The sequence below is a fragment of the Monomorium pharaonis genome, chromosome 6, assembly GCF_013373865.1.
Source record: "Monomorium pharaonis isolate MP-MQ-018 chromosome 6, ASM1337386v2, whole genome shotgun sequence".
NCBI classification, from domain to species: Eukaryota; Metazoa; Arthropoda; class Insecta; order Hymenoptera; family Formicidae; genus Monomorium; species Monomorium pharaonis.
In genome coordinates this window covers 2,044,514-2,057,417 of record NC_050472.1, presented here as the reverse complement: position 1 = coordinate 2,057,417, position 12,904 = coordinate 2,044,514, and the positions used below count along the sequence as shown (strand labels likewise).

General features: G+C 40.6%; 1 protein-coding gene across 1 annotated transcript in view; it reads left to right on the top strand.

Annotated features, from left to right (window-relative positions):
- Positions 1–413: 413 nt before the first annotated feature.
- Positions 414–12,904, top strand: part of LOC105827844 — a 63,119-nt gene continuing 50,628 nt past the window's right edge. Inside the window, exon 1 of the mRNA XM_012666017.3 lies at positions 414–2,252. Within this exon, the coding sequence (XP_012521471.1) occupies positions 2,130–2,252 (123 nt within the window). The 5' untranslated portion in view covers positions 414–2,129. The remainder of the gene's footprint in view (positions 2,253–12,904) is intronic.

Sequence of the window (12,904 nt, the reverse complement as noted above, 5' to 3'; positions counted from 1 at the left end):
AGCGCGAAGAAAATGTCACGCAGAAATAACATTCTTGGCTTAGAAAGGTTTGCATCTTTCATTTTTGGAGTAAGATATCTTGTGCAAGGGTATCTCTACTTTCAAATTATAATAATTATATCTTTGAAAAAGTGCATCTTTCATCAGGGGAGATCGACGAACAATTGTTTCTTCCTAAGAAATTGAAATTTTCCCCGCAAGTGCACAAATTGCGCGTATCAGTAAAGTTTCAGAAGGTCGGTTTCTATTCCAGCAGCGCGTTTTATCCCTCCCCGTTCGTATCTCGTAATTTGCAACATCTTTATCGCGCGATACAGGGCTCCACGAGACGACCACGAGTCCCACAGCGAACGGCGGGGAGTAACCATCCCATATTGTCTCCGTTTTCAGATTCCCTCGCGATCTTCCGTCGTTCTTCCGCCCACCGTCGTTATTCCCCGTTTTCCCCACTCGTCCCTCTCCCTCCTCACCCCCCCTCTCTCACTCTCACTCTCTCTCTCTCTCTCTCCGTTCGTTCTGGCATCGCGACGGCGACGGAGGAAGGACGGACGTGGTGTGCCGAACGAGGACCAGCGCAGCACAGAGCAGCTGGAACGTCAGAGTGCCCTCCGACTTCGTCGCGTACACATCCCTCCCTGCGGAGATCGCGGCGGACCGACGTGTTGCGAATCGCGTTATGCGATCGTAGGCATACGTGAACGAGAGGGGGTGCGACGCGGGTGTCCGGTACCCATACGTCTCTTCCATTTATCTGCCTATCGCTCGCCGGTGAATACTGCATTTGTGATACTGTGACTGTCCGAGAAAGCCCGCTCGCTTTCGCAGTCACGAGAGAGGAAAAAAGAGAGAGAGAGAGAGAGAGAGAGAGAAAGGGGAGAGAGAGAAAGCAAAACGGAAATTGAAAACGGTGCAGCAATCCAACCGGCGGATCGGAGGGAGAGAAACTGAACTTCATTCCACGCGGAATTGCCGAGCTCGCCTTCGAGTTTCTCTCGATTACATCGCTACGGTATTTCTGTCGGTATCTCGGGAATTATCTCCGAAGATCCGTCGGCGGAAGCGTCCGGTCTGATTATTGAGGATTTTACTATCGGGCGTCAGTGAGAGGATACCTGTCGGGAAAAAAAACCGCTCCCTTCTCAGTGATCTGTGAAAGAAGCTTCGTCCCGCGCAATCGTTCGTAGTCACCAACGTCAACGATTGTCGTCTCGTTCGATATAATCGCTCGATAGGAATCCCTGATAAAGTGACACAGCATCCTGTACAGTTTTCTCTAATAACAAACGGAAGATTTTCAAGCGTACAGTCGTGAAATTCTCGGTTGATTTAGGATGGGCATCTGGAGGAAGCGACGCACGTAAAGTTTTCGGTAGTGTTGGTGGCGCGTTTTTCCAAATCGCACGGTGTTCCGATTTTTCGCTGAAAACCGCGGGCAAATCGAGGAAAACCGAAGTAAAAGAGTAGTGGAAGATTGCGAGGGATCGAGCACGATGCGCTGAAGAAGAGGCGTCGATTATTGCGGGTCAAAAGCAGAGCGGCCTACAAGAGCGCGCTGGACATTAAGCTAAATTACTTTGGCATCGAGAACGAGACTGGCAGAGAGTGTAATAGTGATAAGGCGAGTGAGCGAAAAGGAGAGAGAGAGAGAGAGAGAGAGAGAATAAATTGGACAAAGCGGAGTCGCGTGACCTGGTCAACTTGGTGATCACGAGTGCGATATCGCTATGCTGCCGCGAAGAAGTCGCGTTTTGCCGTTTCAATAAAAAGAAATCAAACGTAACTCGCGTGCGAGGGGAGAAGCGAATAATACTCAAATCACTCTAAAATATTACTCGAGGAGGAGCGATGCTCGCGGTGAAAGACGCGAAAGTAAAGAGCACCCGCGAAGATCTCTTTTGAGACGCATTACAAGCTCGGTGATAGAACTGAGCAGATGTAACTGAGCACCCGCACAACGTGGAGTGGCAACGTCTATACGCGCGCATAAATAGAGAGACGTACGAACGGTAGAAAGGTCGGGAGAGATCTAACGTCCGTGCGCTGCGGGAGAGAAACGGCTTTATTAATTGCCCGTCGTAATTGGGCTTTGTAAGGCTTGCGGTTAATTAGTTCGGGGTCCAACGTGAACGATGAAGTGGTGCGTGTTGGTGTTGGTATTCGCCGGTCTGACTAGGGGCGATAATGCCATCGATACGAACAACATCTTCAATTGCCCGGAACTCAATGCTCAGGACGAGATAGACCTCGACAAGGTATGTGCGCTGCCTTTATCTCATGGTTCGCCATCGCTATCGCTCGACAAATTTAGTGGAAATGTGAGCGGATTGTAAATAACTATTTTATACGCTCAGTTTCCTGTTCGGGATAATTTTACAGGGAGATGTACACCATGGTGCGAGATGACGTCATAGGAGTACGATATTTCAATTTGTGACATTAGAAATATAAGCACGCCATGCGACAAAATGTTCCCTTTTCACGCAAAATTGTTCCGGGAAAAATGGAGGGTATGATGACCTTCTTACTCCTTTGTAATTTTTTAATATACTTTCTTCAGTACATTAATATAATTAACACAGATTTTTTTTTCTCTTCCGTGTGTCTGTGTGTAAATTGAATTCTAGAGTGCCACTCGTAGTGCTTTGTCAATACTACTCTAAAATATCATTCACATTTCTTTTATACTTAAGAAAATTGTTTAGATTTTTTCTACTTTATTCTATTTCTACTAAATTGTCAAAATAACTGAATTAATACTATTTTAACGTAAAAAAATCTTACTAAAAATACCATTTTAAACTAGCAAAATTTTAATAACAAAAATTCTACTAAATTTAAGTAGCATCAGGGTGAAAATTCAACCAGAGTAGCACTTTAGAGTGCTTAACTTACTCTCGACTCTTGTCAGAGATGCGCAGCGTTTAAAAACATTTGAATAACGCATTCGGTTTTTTCACTCACAATTTGAAGAACGCGCATCTGAAAAAGAATGATAAACACAAAAATTTCGTTTTTTTTTTTCTTTTACAATGTGCAACAATTAACGTGTCCAGTTGTTACGTATACATGTATCTGGATACGCATCTAGATACATACGATAGCATTCAGACAAAATGTCTCGAGATATCAAACGGGATAATATATCAGACTTTTAATATGTTCCCCGTCACAAGCATTACCCGATGCCCGCCGATAATTCACCGGTGCGTCATAAGCATCACTCGTGGCGGCCCAAGCATGCATTTGCCTTAATATAACTTTCGGCGTTCTCGCAAATACCGGGAAAGAAAAATGTTTGTCGTCGTCGTCATTACCCTCGCCGACATTGAACACGATATGAAATTCGTCGACGTGATTTTACGTACTGTCGTGCGACACATTGATTTCGATGTCAATTAATTATTTCGTTTAATTTTCACCTCTCATTAAATAAAGATAAACTTTATCAATATAATATCGCCCTACCAATTTGTCCTAGCCTAACACGCTCGTTTCATACATTAATAAACGTGTCATAAATGTTCCTAAAATATTAATAAATATATTTGCTGCACTCGATGTGCAAGGGACACGTAATTTAACCTATATAATTAAAAATACGAATGTAAGCCCCTTTTAATTGATCGTCAGAAAATGCAGAAAACTGGAAACGCAAAATCGCAGTCTGTAATAAATTTGCTACGTCAGTCCAAATATTATATATCGGGCTTGATAAATGTAATATCAATAATGGGAGCAACATATCGTTTTTAAAGTTACATTTGTGTTTATCAGTGAAAAATAGTAACCGTGATATTATAGGAAGGAAACGGAAGATTTTTCGAAAAAGGCTCGTTAACTCAGTGATATTTGGCTTTGAGTTCTTTTGTGTTATATTCGGGCGTTTGTACAATGCCCTACCCAATTTGCTCTGTCTATAGATTTTATATGCTAAACTAAAAGAGGCGGAAAGAATAATGTTCGTTTTAACGTAAGAGCGTCGATGTTTTTATACAAGCAATTAACAATTAAAAAATTTAGGCAAATTTTAGTTTTAAGAGCATAGATGTACTAAAGAAGAGTTGGACAATAGTAATGAAACTTGGTTAATATTTAATAATAATCGTAACTAAACAATATGATATTAACCAAATGGCTATTCGATATTACTAAATATTTGATTATATTAACTAAATATTTAATTGAAATTATTTCACCAAAGCTTAGTAGCTATTATCTAGGTTTCATAATTATTATCAAACTTTTCGGTGTGAATAATAAACGCGTTTTCAATTTAAGTTTAAACGTGGATTCGGTTTGATCGATTTTTTAATCCAACGAGTCAGTCAAGTCTTTATTGGTTAAATGTGCATTTTAAAGACATGTCAAGAAAAACCTTTTTATCGTATCGTTTATATGCACAATGTGTATGTATGCTTGCGCACGGTATATACAGCTACGTGCAACACGTTCATTGATTAAACCAGATTTAACAGCGTTATGTGTCATGGCCTCAAAAAGCAGGTCAACCATTTCTTCCTTAACGAAAAAAAGCACCAAAATTTATTTCGCCGGTTAATGGACGTATGCAGATTTGCATTTTTCTAGTACATGAAATGCCACTTTCAGCTCGCGTTGAGCAACTGTTTTTAAAATAATAAAAACAACTTACATAGTTGAACAGGCCGAAATACATGAGCATCATAGACTCTAAAACTTCGTCACCGCGACGAATGTCGTGAGGAAAAAGTAGTCTTTTTTTTTTTTTAAAGTCACCTTTCTCTAGCGCGCAGAGAATGCAGTCGTATATAAGTACTACAATTGGACCGTACAATCGGTATGGACGAACCGCATAATGGGTTCGCAGTTGGGCGCAGCTTAAAGTATCGTTAATTCAAAACAATTACGAGTTCCTGGCACGCTGCCTCTACGAAGTTGTCGAGCCGCTCCGGCTTATATAGTTACATATACGGAGTGCATTAAGTGCCGGTCATAATTTAAACGGCCGCGTCCAAGACTTATAATTCCAATCCCACGAGAGGTTAGCCGTACACCATAATAAATGAACCACTTTTTACCGCGCGCATAACTCCTCCATGATGCAGCGATACGCGATGAGACATCGGGTGTTGCCATAAAAAATTGTCAAATGTATAGCTAAAGTTGTAAACATTCGGAGAGCCTGGTCAATCAATTAATTCGAATACGAGATTACTACGAGTTAAAGTACTCGAATTATTACGAATATTCGAATTCGATGTGTTATTCGTCAATTGAAATACCAACGTATCGAAGAGATAATGTACTGACTAATATACTGATGTATACAGATTACCGATGGTTACCGAGTATTCGATGCGTGAAAGTTGTTAAAGTCGTGTTTAGAGCAGGGTGCATTAAGTGGTCGTTATGAATTAAATCGTCGTGTTCAAGACCCGTCGTGTTATTTCAATGGAACAAGGTTACACGTACGCTAACCATGGCTAGATGCTGGGCTTTCTAAGTATGTGATACATTAGCGGCGATCAATAATCTTACAGCACCTACAAGTTGAAGGCATACTGAGCGTTCTAAGCTAACATATTATGATTTTAGTTCAAATATTCTTTGAATTGCTTACATATTTCATTTATATAATTAAGTTTAAAATCTTATAATGTAAACATTGTTTAGGATATATTTTAAATAATAGATCTTAATATGAGAACCTTTGACAAAGTGTTTTTATAACTTGAATTTAACGAATAGAACTTTATTTTTTTATCAATATCGTGCCGGAGCTAATTGTCGAGTTTTCTTGAAAATTTCTACCGAAGAGATATTAAATTAATCATCTTTTCATTACCAAGCTTAATTTATTAGGAATGCTTTGACACTGTTGGACGATATTTTTGTTTATAAGAAACACAAGTTATATAAGTCTGATTTAATTTTTCAACTAATTCCACTAGCTTTGTAAATTACCTAAGCATGGATAAATTCAGTTATATTAAAATTAAAAAACTAATGCATATGATTGTATATAGTGTTTCAACACGGAGAAAATTTTATACAAAAAATTAGTATGTACGATAGTAGCTACGGGTCATAAGAAGAAATTTCAGAGTTTCACGTCATAAGTAGTAACACACACACACACACACACACACACACACGCGCGCGCGCGCAGTTCAATAAAAAATATGATTAAAATTTTTATAATTCCTACTTTGATCCGCACTTACTATGATAACTTTTGATAGAAAATTGTTTCTGCAAAGAGATAAAATGTTTATATAAAATTATTGCAAATTTTTCATAATATTTTTTACAATTTTTTAAATTATTCTGATACGGATTTATTTTATTGCGTTGCCAGCAGTTTTCAAATAAACGTGAATTTATTGTTAATTCAATTATTTTGATTATACTCTCCTCTAAAAGAGAGAGAGAGAGAGAGAGGGAGAGAGAGAGGGAGAGAGAAATAGAGGGAAAAAGTAATTGGCAATTGCAGAGACGTATCGTGCACACATTTGCGGATGGACCTTAACAGAATTTTCCGCCCCACGTATCTCATAAACTGTCTTATGCCTTCGTTTCAATGTGCCACCGAGTTAACGTTCGAAAGGCTACCCTTCCCCGCATCTTTTCCCACATCCACTGCACGAACTGGACTTACGTTACATTATTATCAAGGCTCCAATCGTACGGTAAGCTCTCCGATGTTTCTCTCCTCGTCGTCGTTCAATAGAACCCCTATGAACTGTGTCCTATAGCCGTGCAATGAGCCAAGGAAGGAAACCCGGTCTACGATCTATGGGAGTAGAAAAATAATATCTATATCTCTGAGAAACGCGGAAGTAGACCGAGAGAAAGAGAAAGAGAAAGAGAAAGGACAAAAACTGAAAGAGATCTAAAAATTATTTTCTTGGAAGAAGCGTGGGACTTTAGTTCTGCACATATGTTTTTTATAGCCAAATAAATAACACTTTCGTTTCTTTAATCTATGGCAAAAAGTCGATATTAAAATAAAAATCAATGATCAGACGATAAGAAATGGTTGATACGAGATTATAAATCGAATTCCTTAAATTCCAAACATGCTTCGCATTTTATAATATGTATAAATAAAATGCTTGTCGATTCGCGGACAAAAAATGTATAATTTGCATCGCGAGAACAGTTAATGCTAAATATCTATGGTATTTTTTAGAGATCGTTTATCATTATTTTCAGAAAAAGGAGCGTCTAATGACTCTTTCCGTCAGACCGATTTGTTATCCGCGAAGTTGCGCTTGTATTTCGGGACGGCCGCTCTAGGAAATAGCACGAAATAAGCTGTGTTCCTGTAAATGGTTCGTCTGTCACGTGTTGAGAGCGAGTGTAACAGCAAACTGCGTCTGTGGCGCTTTCATTTGCAACCGCGTCGTAACGGCGAACGCAAAATCGCTGCCACGGCGGGCGTTATCTTGCTTGTAGAAAAAAAGGGGAGGGGAAAAAAGAAGGAACTTTTCTCCGCGCTTTCCGTTGAAAAGGCTTTCGCTGTAAGTTTTCGCGTCGGACAATAAACCACGGCCATTTCTCATTGTGCCGTTTGTATGGCGCATTGAGAGAGGGGTATTCACCGACGACATCGAAATTTATTTCCGGATTTATTCCTTGAACTTTTCGCATCAGTAATTAGCGCGAGCTTAGAATTTATTGCGCAAGTAGCAGGTGTTTGTATTATAAGCAGCGAAATTGGATGGATATTAAGATGCAGTTATTAAGATGCGTCTCCCACGTCAAACGAGTTTTAATTTGGTAAAAAAAAAAAAAAAAAAAAACAGAGCGGCTTCTCAAGCTCCACTTAAAGATTAATTTCCAATGGTCAATTCTTTCACGTTTTCAGAAGTGAAAAATCGTCGCCGAAATAAGAATAATTTCGCGCACGACGCGCGTTCTGCATACGGAGCGCCTGGTTATCCCCGTGACGTGACTATAACGCGGAGAGAATCTTCTTTCCGAAATTAATCTAGAGTTGAGAATGTCATAAGCGCGGTCTCTCCGAGTCGCCGGTACGACTTGTACGTCTCTCTCCGGCTGGCGGACACGCGTCAGCGGATTGGTGTAGGTACGTGCGAGTTGATAATAGTGTGCAAATATAATATAACGTTGTGACATATGTCGTATGATATATGTCAGAGCGCGCACGGAACGAGCATAATCGTGCCGTTCATCACTCCTTCGGAGAATTCCCTCGTGACGAACGCGAGAAACGAGAGTCTCTCTCTCTCTCACCGTTTTTGAAACTCATTTCCACCCCCTTTTTTTTTTCTTTTTGCGAAAGTATCCGTTATAGTAGCGCGTGAAACAATCAGGGTCCATCAAAATGTCTATCTATCGCTCCTCGCGTAATCTCGCGCGGCGTCCTGGCGAGAGCGAATTATCTCGGGTTGTTGCCTCGCGACCTCGGAAATTTCATAAAGCGCCCGTTCTCTTCCCTTTATTTATGGAAATCCTCCTTCTAATGCGACCGGGGGATCTGAAACTTCGCCCGATTCTCGCTGCGCTCCGGGCGCGGGAAAAGCCTTTGCCTCTTGACGTGCGCGTTTCCGCGCGGCCAATTTGACTAACGCTTCGTAAACTTGAAAAGACCACCTCGACCTCGCGAGGTTGCCGAGAGGGGGACGGTGCATCGCATCCGCGAGGCCGTATACGCTATTCTTCTGCACACGTATCGTCACGTAAGCCGGTTACGCGAAAGTCTGCGTACTGAATATAAATTATAGCAATAGCGGCGTAGAGGCGGCTTATGGGCAAGCTGTTGCAGCCCGAAACGCTCACCCTGCTTTGTACGGCGACGCATGCATTTGCACTTCCGAGGGATGGTGCGCAACGGGAGGAGGAGAGAAGAGACAGAAGGGAGGGAAAGAAGCCAACTTTCTCTTTTGGCCCATATCCCGTATCCTGAACTTCATGGAACGAATCCTTCGCCTCGAGCCAATCCCTTTGAGGGTTGCAATACGTATTCCAAGTGTGCTCGGCTAAATAACTGTGGATTGTCGCGTATTCTCTAAAGTTTACTTAAGCTTAGAGCTCTTCGTGAGCTCACGTAAAAATATGCACATCGCAGATCTCCATTATAACTTCGCATATACAAATTTTATACGAAACCTCCGCCCTCCCATCAATAATTCATCGGAAATTTCCATTCCTAAATAAAGGGGAATGAGCTGCCGCGATTTCGCGCGAACGTATTTAAAGTAAGTCGGATATGGACCGTTTCGTATAATGAAGATGTCATTTAAATCCGGAAAGGAAGATACCTGTGCGATGATAAACGACCCCCATGTCACATGGTACACGCGACGAAATGTAACGGACAGTTTCTCGTTAGTTGAATATCAAACCTCTCCGCCTCCCTTCGTTGCTTTCATTTATTAATAAAGCTCTCGCGCGATATACATTTTGGCCGTTCTATCATTAGCACGCGCATCGTTCGACCGGCTTCGTGACTCGTCTATCGACCTGGAAGATTTCTACGACGCGCTCTCGAAAGGCGACGCTCTAATCCGTTTTCCGCTTCGGAGAAAGAGAGCGCGGCTGGGGAGAGACGCGGAAAATCGGCGCGTCGCGCCAGCCCCAGCGGCCTGAAACCTTCGAGGGACGGTTCTCTTTACGTCGCGGACTTTCCAATTTTCCGCCGCTATTAGCGATTAACATTAATTCCGTTGGAAATACACGAACCGAATGCAAAGCGACGCCCTGGGCACGCCGTCGCAGCCAAAATTACGGGCAAGCTGTTGCGGGCGTTGAATTGGCTCCAACGACGTGCCGGTGCACTCATAATTGCAAGCATGCAGCTCGCGTTGGCAGTTTTCCACGAGGCGAAAAAGAGCTGGGCCTATCCTTTTCCTCTTCCCTTTCCCCTCTCTCCTTCCCTTTCTATCTATCTATCTGTCTGTCTATCCATTCATCTCCTCTCTCTTTCTCTCTCTCTCTCTCTCTCCACCGTGCAAAAAAGAGAACGCGATATCGTTTTTCAGTTTTGGATGTAACAACGTTTTCCCTCGTCAAAGGCGCATCTGCTGATATCGAAAATGATCGTACGCGCACAAAAGAGCACGGTCGCAATAAACCGTGTGTCCAAATGCAGCCGTCAAAGAGAGATAAAGTTATGGCTGTCTGTATTATATCGTATGAAAATGCCTGCCGGTGTCAGATAATGTAACAAATAATAATGGCAGCTGTGAAAATTATTGGCACTATTTGTATATTGTGTTTCGTGCCGTCGAGGTCTACGATGACGGCAATCGGAGTGTTTTTGCGATAAATTTAAAAAAGCGAGATTAATTTTAATTTTCCGGAGACTACGTTTTCTTCAAGGGATTTATCTGGAGTTGTACATCGCAGCAGCGAAAACTCAAAAAGTCGTAATAAATCCCATGTTTAAATATCTTATAGTATTATAAGATAAACTGCATTTATATGACCCGTTAAGATATCCATATTTCGGACATGCAGCGTGAAAACGTCGTGTCTCGAGTTACGTGCAAGCTGTCGCAAAAGTTGCATTTCCATGTCGTGTCACATGCATCCGTAGCTGCATTCCAGGGACTTTTCTCCCTATGCGAGAAGGAGACGATTTCTCTCCGCTACTCCGCGTAGTTCTGTGAACGCTCTTAACGATTTAACATATTATTAAGCACGCGTGTCGCGTACTACGGGAACGTAATGCGACAATTCTACGAGATTCAGTGATTTAATAGTAAAAGTGAATATTCTATTGAGAACCGTCATTCCTTTAAGTGGATTTTTATCGCCAGAATTTTAATATTTAAAACTTAGTTCTTAAGAAAAGATTTAAATTGTGTTAAGAGTAAGAGAACTGAAGCAAACGCGTAAAACTTCTCAGCGGCACAGAAAGGGAAGGTTTTAATTCTTACCAATGTATAAATGTAAGATAATTTCATTTAAATAAGTTATTTTTAAGCCAGTTTTGACATAATAGAAATATGGGATACGAAGAAATCATATTTTAAGAACTTGAAATGTCATATGATACATTTATAACATTATATCTCACTAAAAATAATCATTAAAAAAAATGATTTTATCGTGATATTTACAAAGGTAATTTTATCGTGATATTTAAAGTTTAAAATTAAAATGTATAATTAGATTCTGTTTTGCCAATTAAAAAGCTAAGTCTTTTATAATCTAATATAGAAAAGATGTTTCGCTATAATTTTTGCTAGGTATTATTTAAAAATAAATTTAGCATTAATTAATTCTAAATAGCATTCGATAAATTACCTTGTGACGTTTATTGATACTAATACAGTTTACTCTATATATTAGGACTAATATATAGGATTACTCTGCGTATTAGTTTAAGTAGAGTGAAGTGAAGTATTACACTGCAGGATTACTGGATTACAGTATTACAACCCCTATATTGAGACAGCGAAAGTTTCTAATTTCGGCCAACTTGATGTTCCCAATTTCGTCCTCCGAATTCGCTGTAACTTGTTCCTTGGTTGCATCAAGTGTGGTACACACCCGCACAAATCAAATTCCGATCAAATACATTTACCTGAATCTAACTCTGATTAAATGCGTTTGCAACTAAGAGGGTAGACCTGCTCTATTTAACTTCCTATATGTACTATGTGAAAATAGTTACATTCGTAACTATTTTTGCAGCTATTTCGTTTCTTCTTCCAATTTTGTCGATTGACAACGAGTATCTCTGAATTTCTTTCTTTATTTTAACCTTGCTTTTAAAAAAGCAGACAAAACCAGAAATATTTTGGGATACAATATTTTGAGGACTTGTCACTTTATATTTTCCATGATAAAAAAATGTCGAGCTCTTGTGATGTATTGACGAATACTATACGTTATACGTAATCCTCACGAATACGCAAAATATTGCATCAAATGTATTTTACAATTATTATATTATGCACTATTATAATCTGATAATATATATACTAACGTGTCATTAGTTTCTTTAGAAAATTCGAATTGTCATGTGAATAATATACTTTCTAAAAATAAAATTGAAAAATGTTTTTACAAAAATAAAAGTCCAAAAAGTTAAATCTACAAAAAACATTTCGTACACCGCGATTAATCCTCTGGGTTTACCCTCCGTTCGAGATCCGTAAGCCAAAAATATCCTTCCTCTCGTACTGTATAGATTCGCGATACACCGGCAAGCGAGCGAACGGATTAACATAAATTTCGTTTAAAAAGCATACGGCGAGTGCACAAAGCGTCGCCGCGTCCCGTCGTTGCGTTCGCCTTTATACACAAACCAGCGCGACGACGCGTTTCTCTGCAGACCGGGGGGGATACAACGGCCACCGCCGATGTAACGCTCCGGTGCATCGCCGCGACCGCGGCCGCGTTCGCTTTTCGAAAAGAATCCAATGTTTCCGTGCCACCGGGCGGAAATGCCCGCTTTTCTTTGTAACCCGGCGATTTACGATCGATCGGGATTGAGAGGAGATTTATTAGGGAATCTCCTCCCTGGTCGCGACTTTGGATCTCGTCTCGACGCGTGTTCGCCGCGTTTGAATAAAAGCGCCCGTGCCGCATCCCCGATGAATCGACTGTCAAGGAGATGGCGTAGAGACTATTTCATATAAAATATATCTTCAATTACACATACGATAACACGATTGTAATATCGTCCAATATATAGGATATCCAATTTGTAAACCGTAGGCGACACGTTCGTTCAGTTGTTTCAGTTATTTTTTTCCATCAATTCTCGTTTCGCTCTTGAGTATTTATCCCGGTAAATATCGTTAAGTCGGAATAATCTTTTATATGGTACGTCGTGAATTTTCTAGCTAATAAGGACTATAATTGCCGCACCATATTACGTGGGAGCGAATTACGCGTAAGATTCGAGGTCGTTCAATAGGTAGATTGAGAGAGAGAGAGAGAGAGA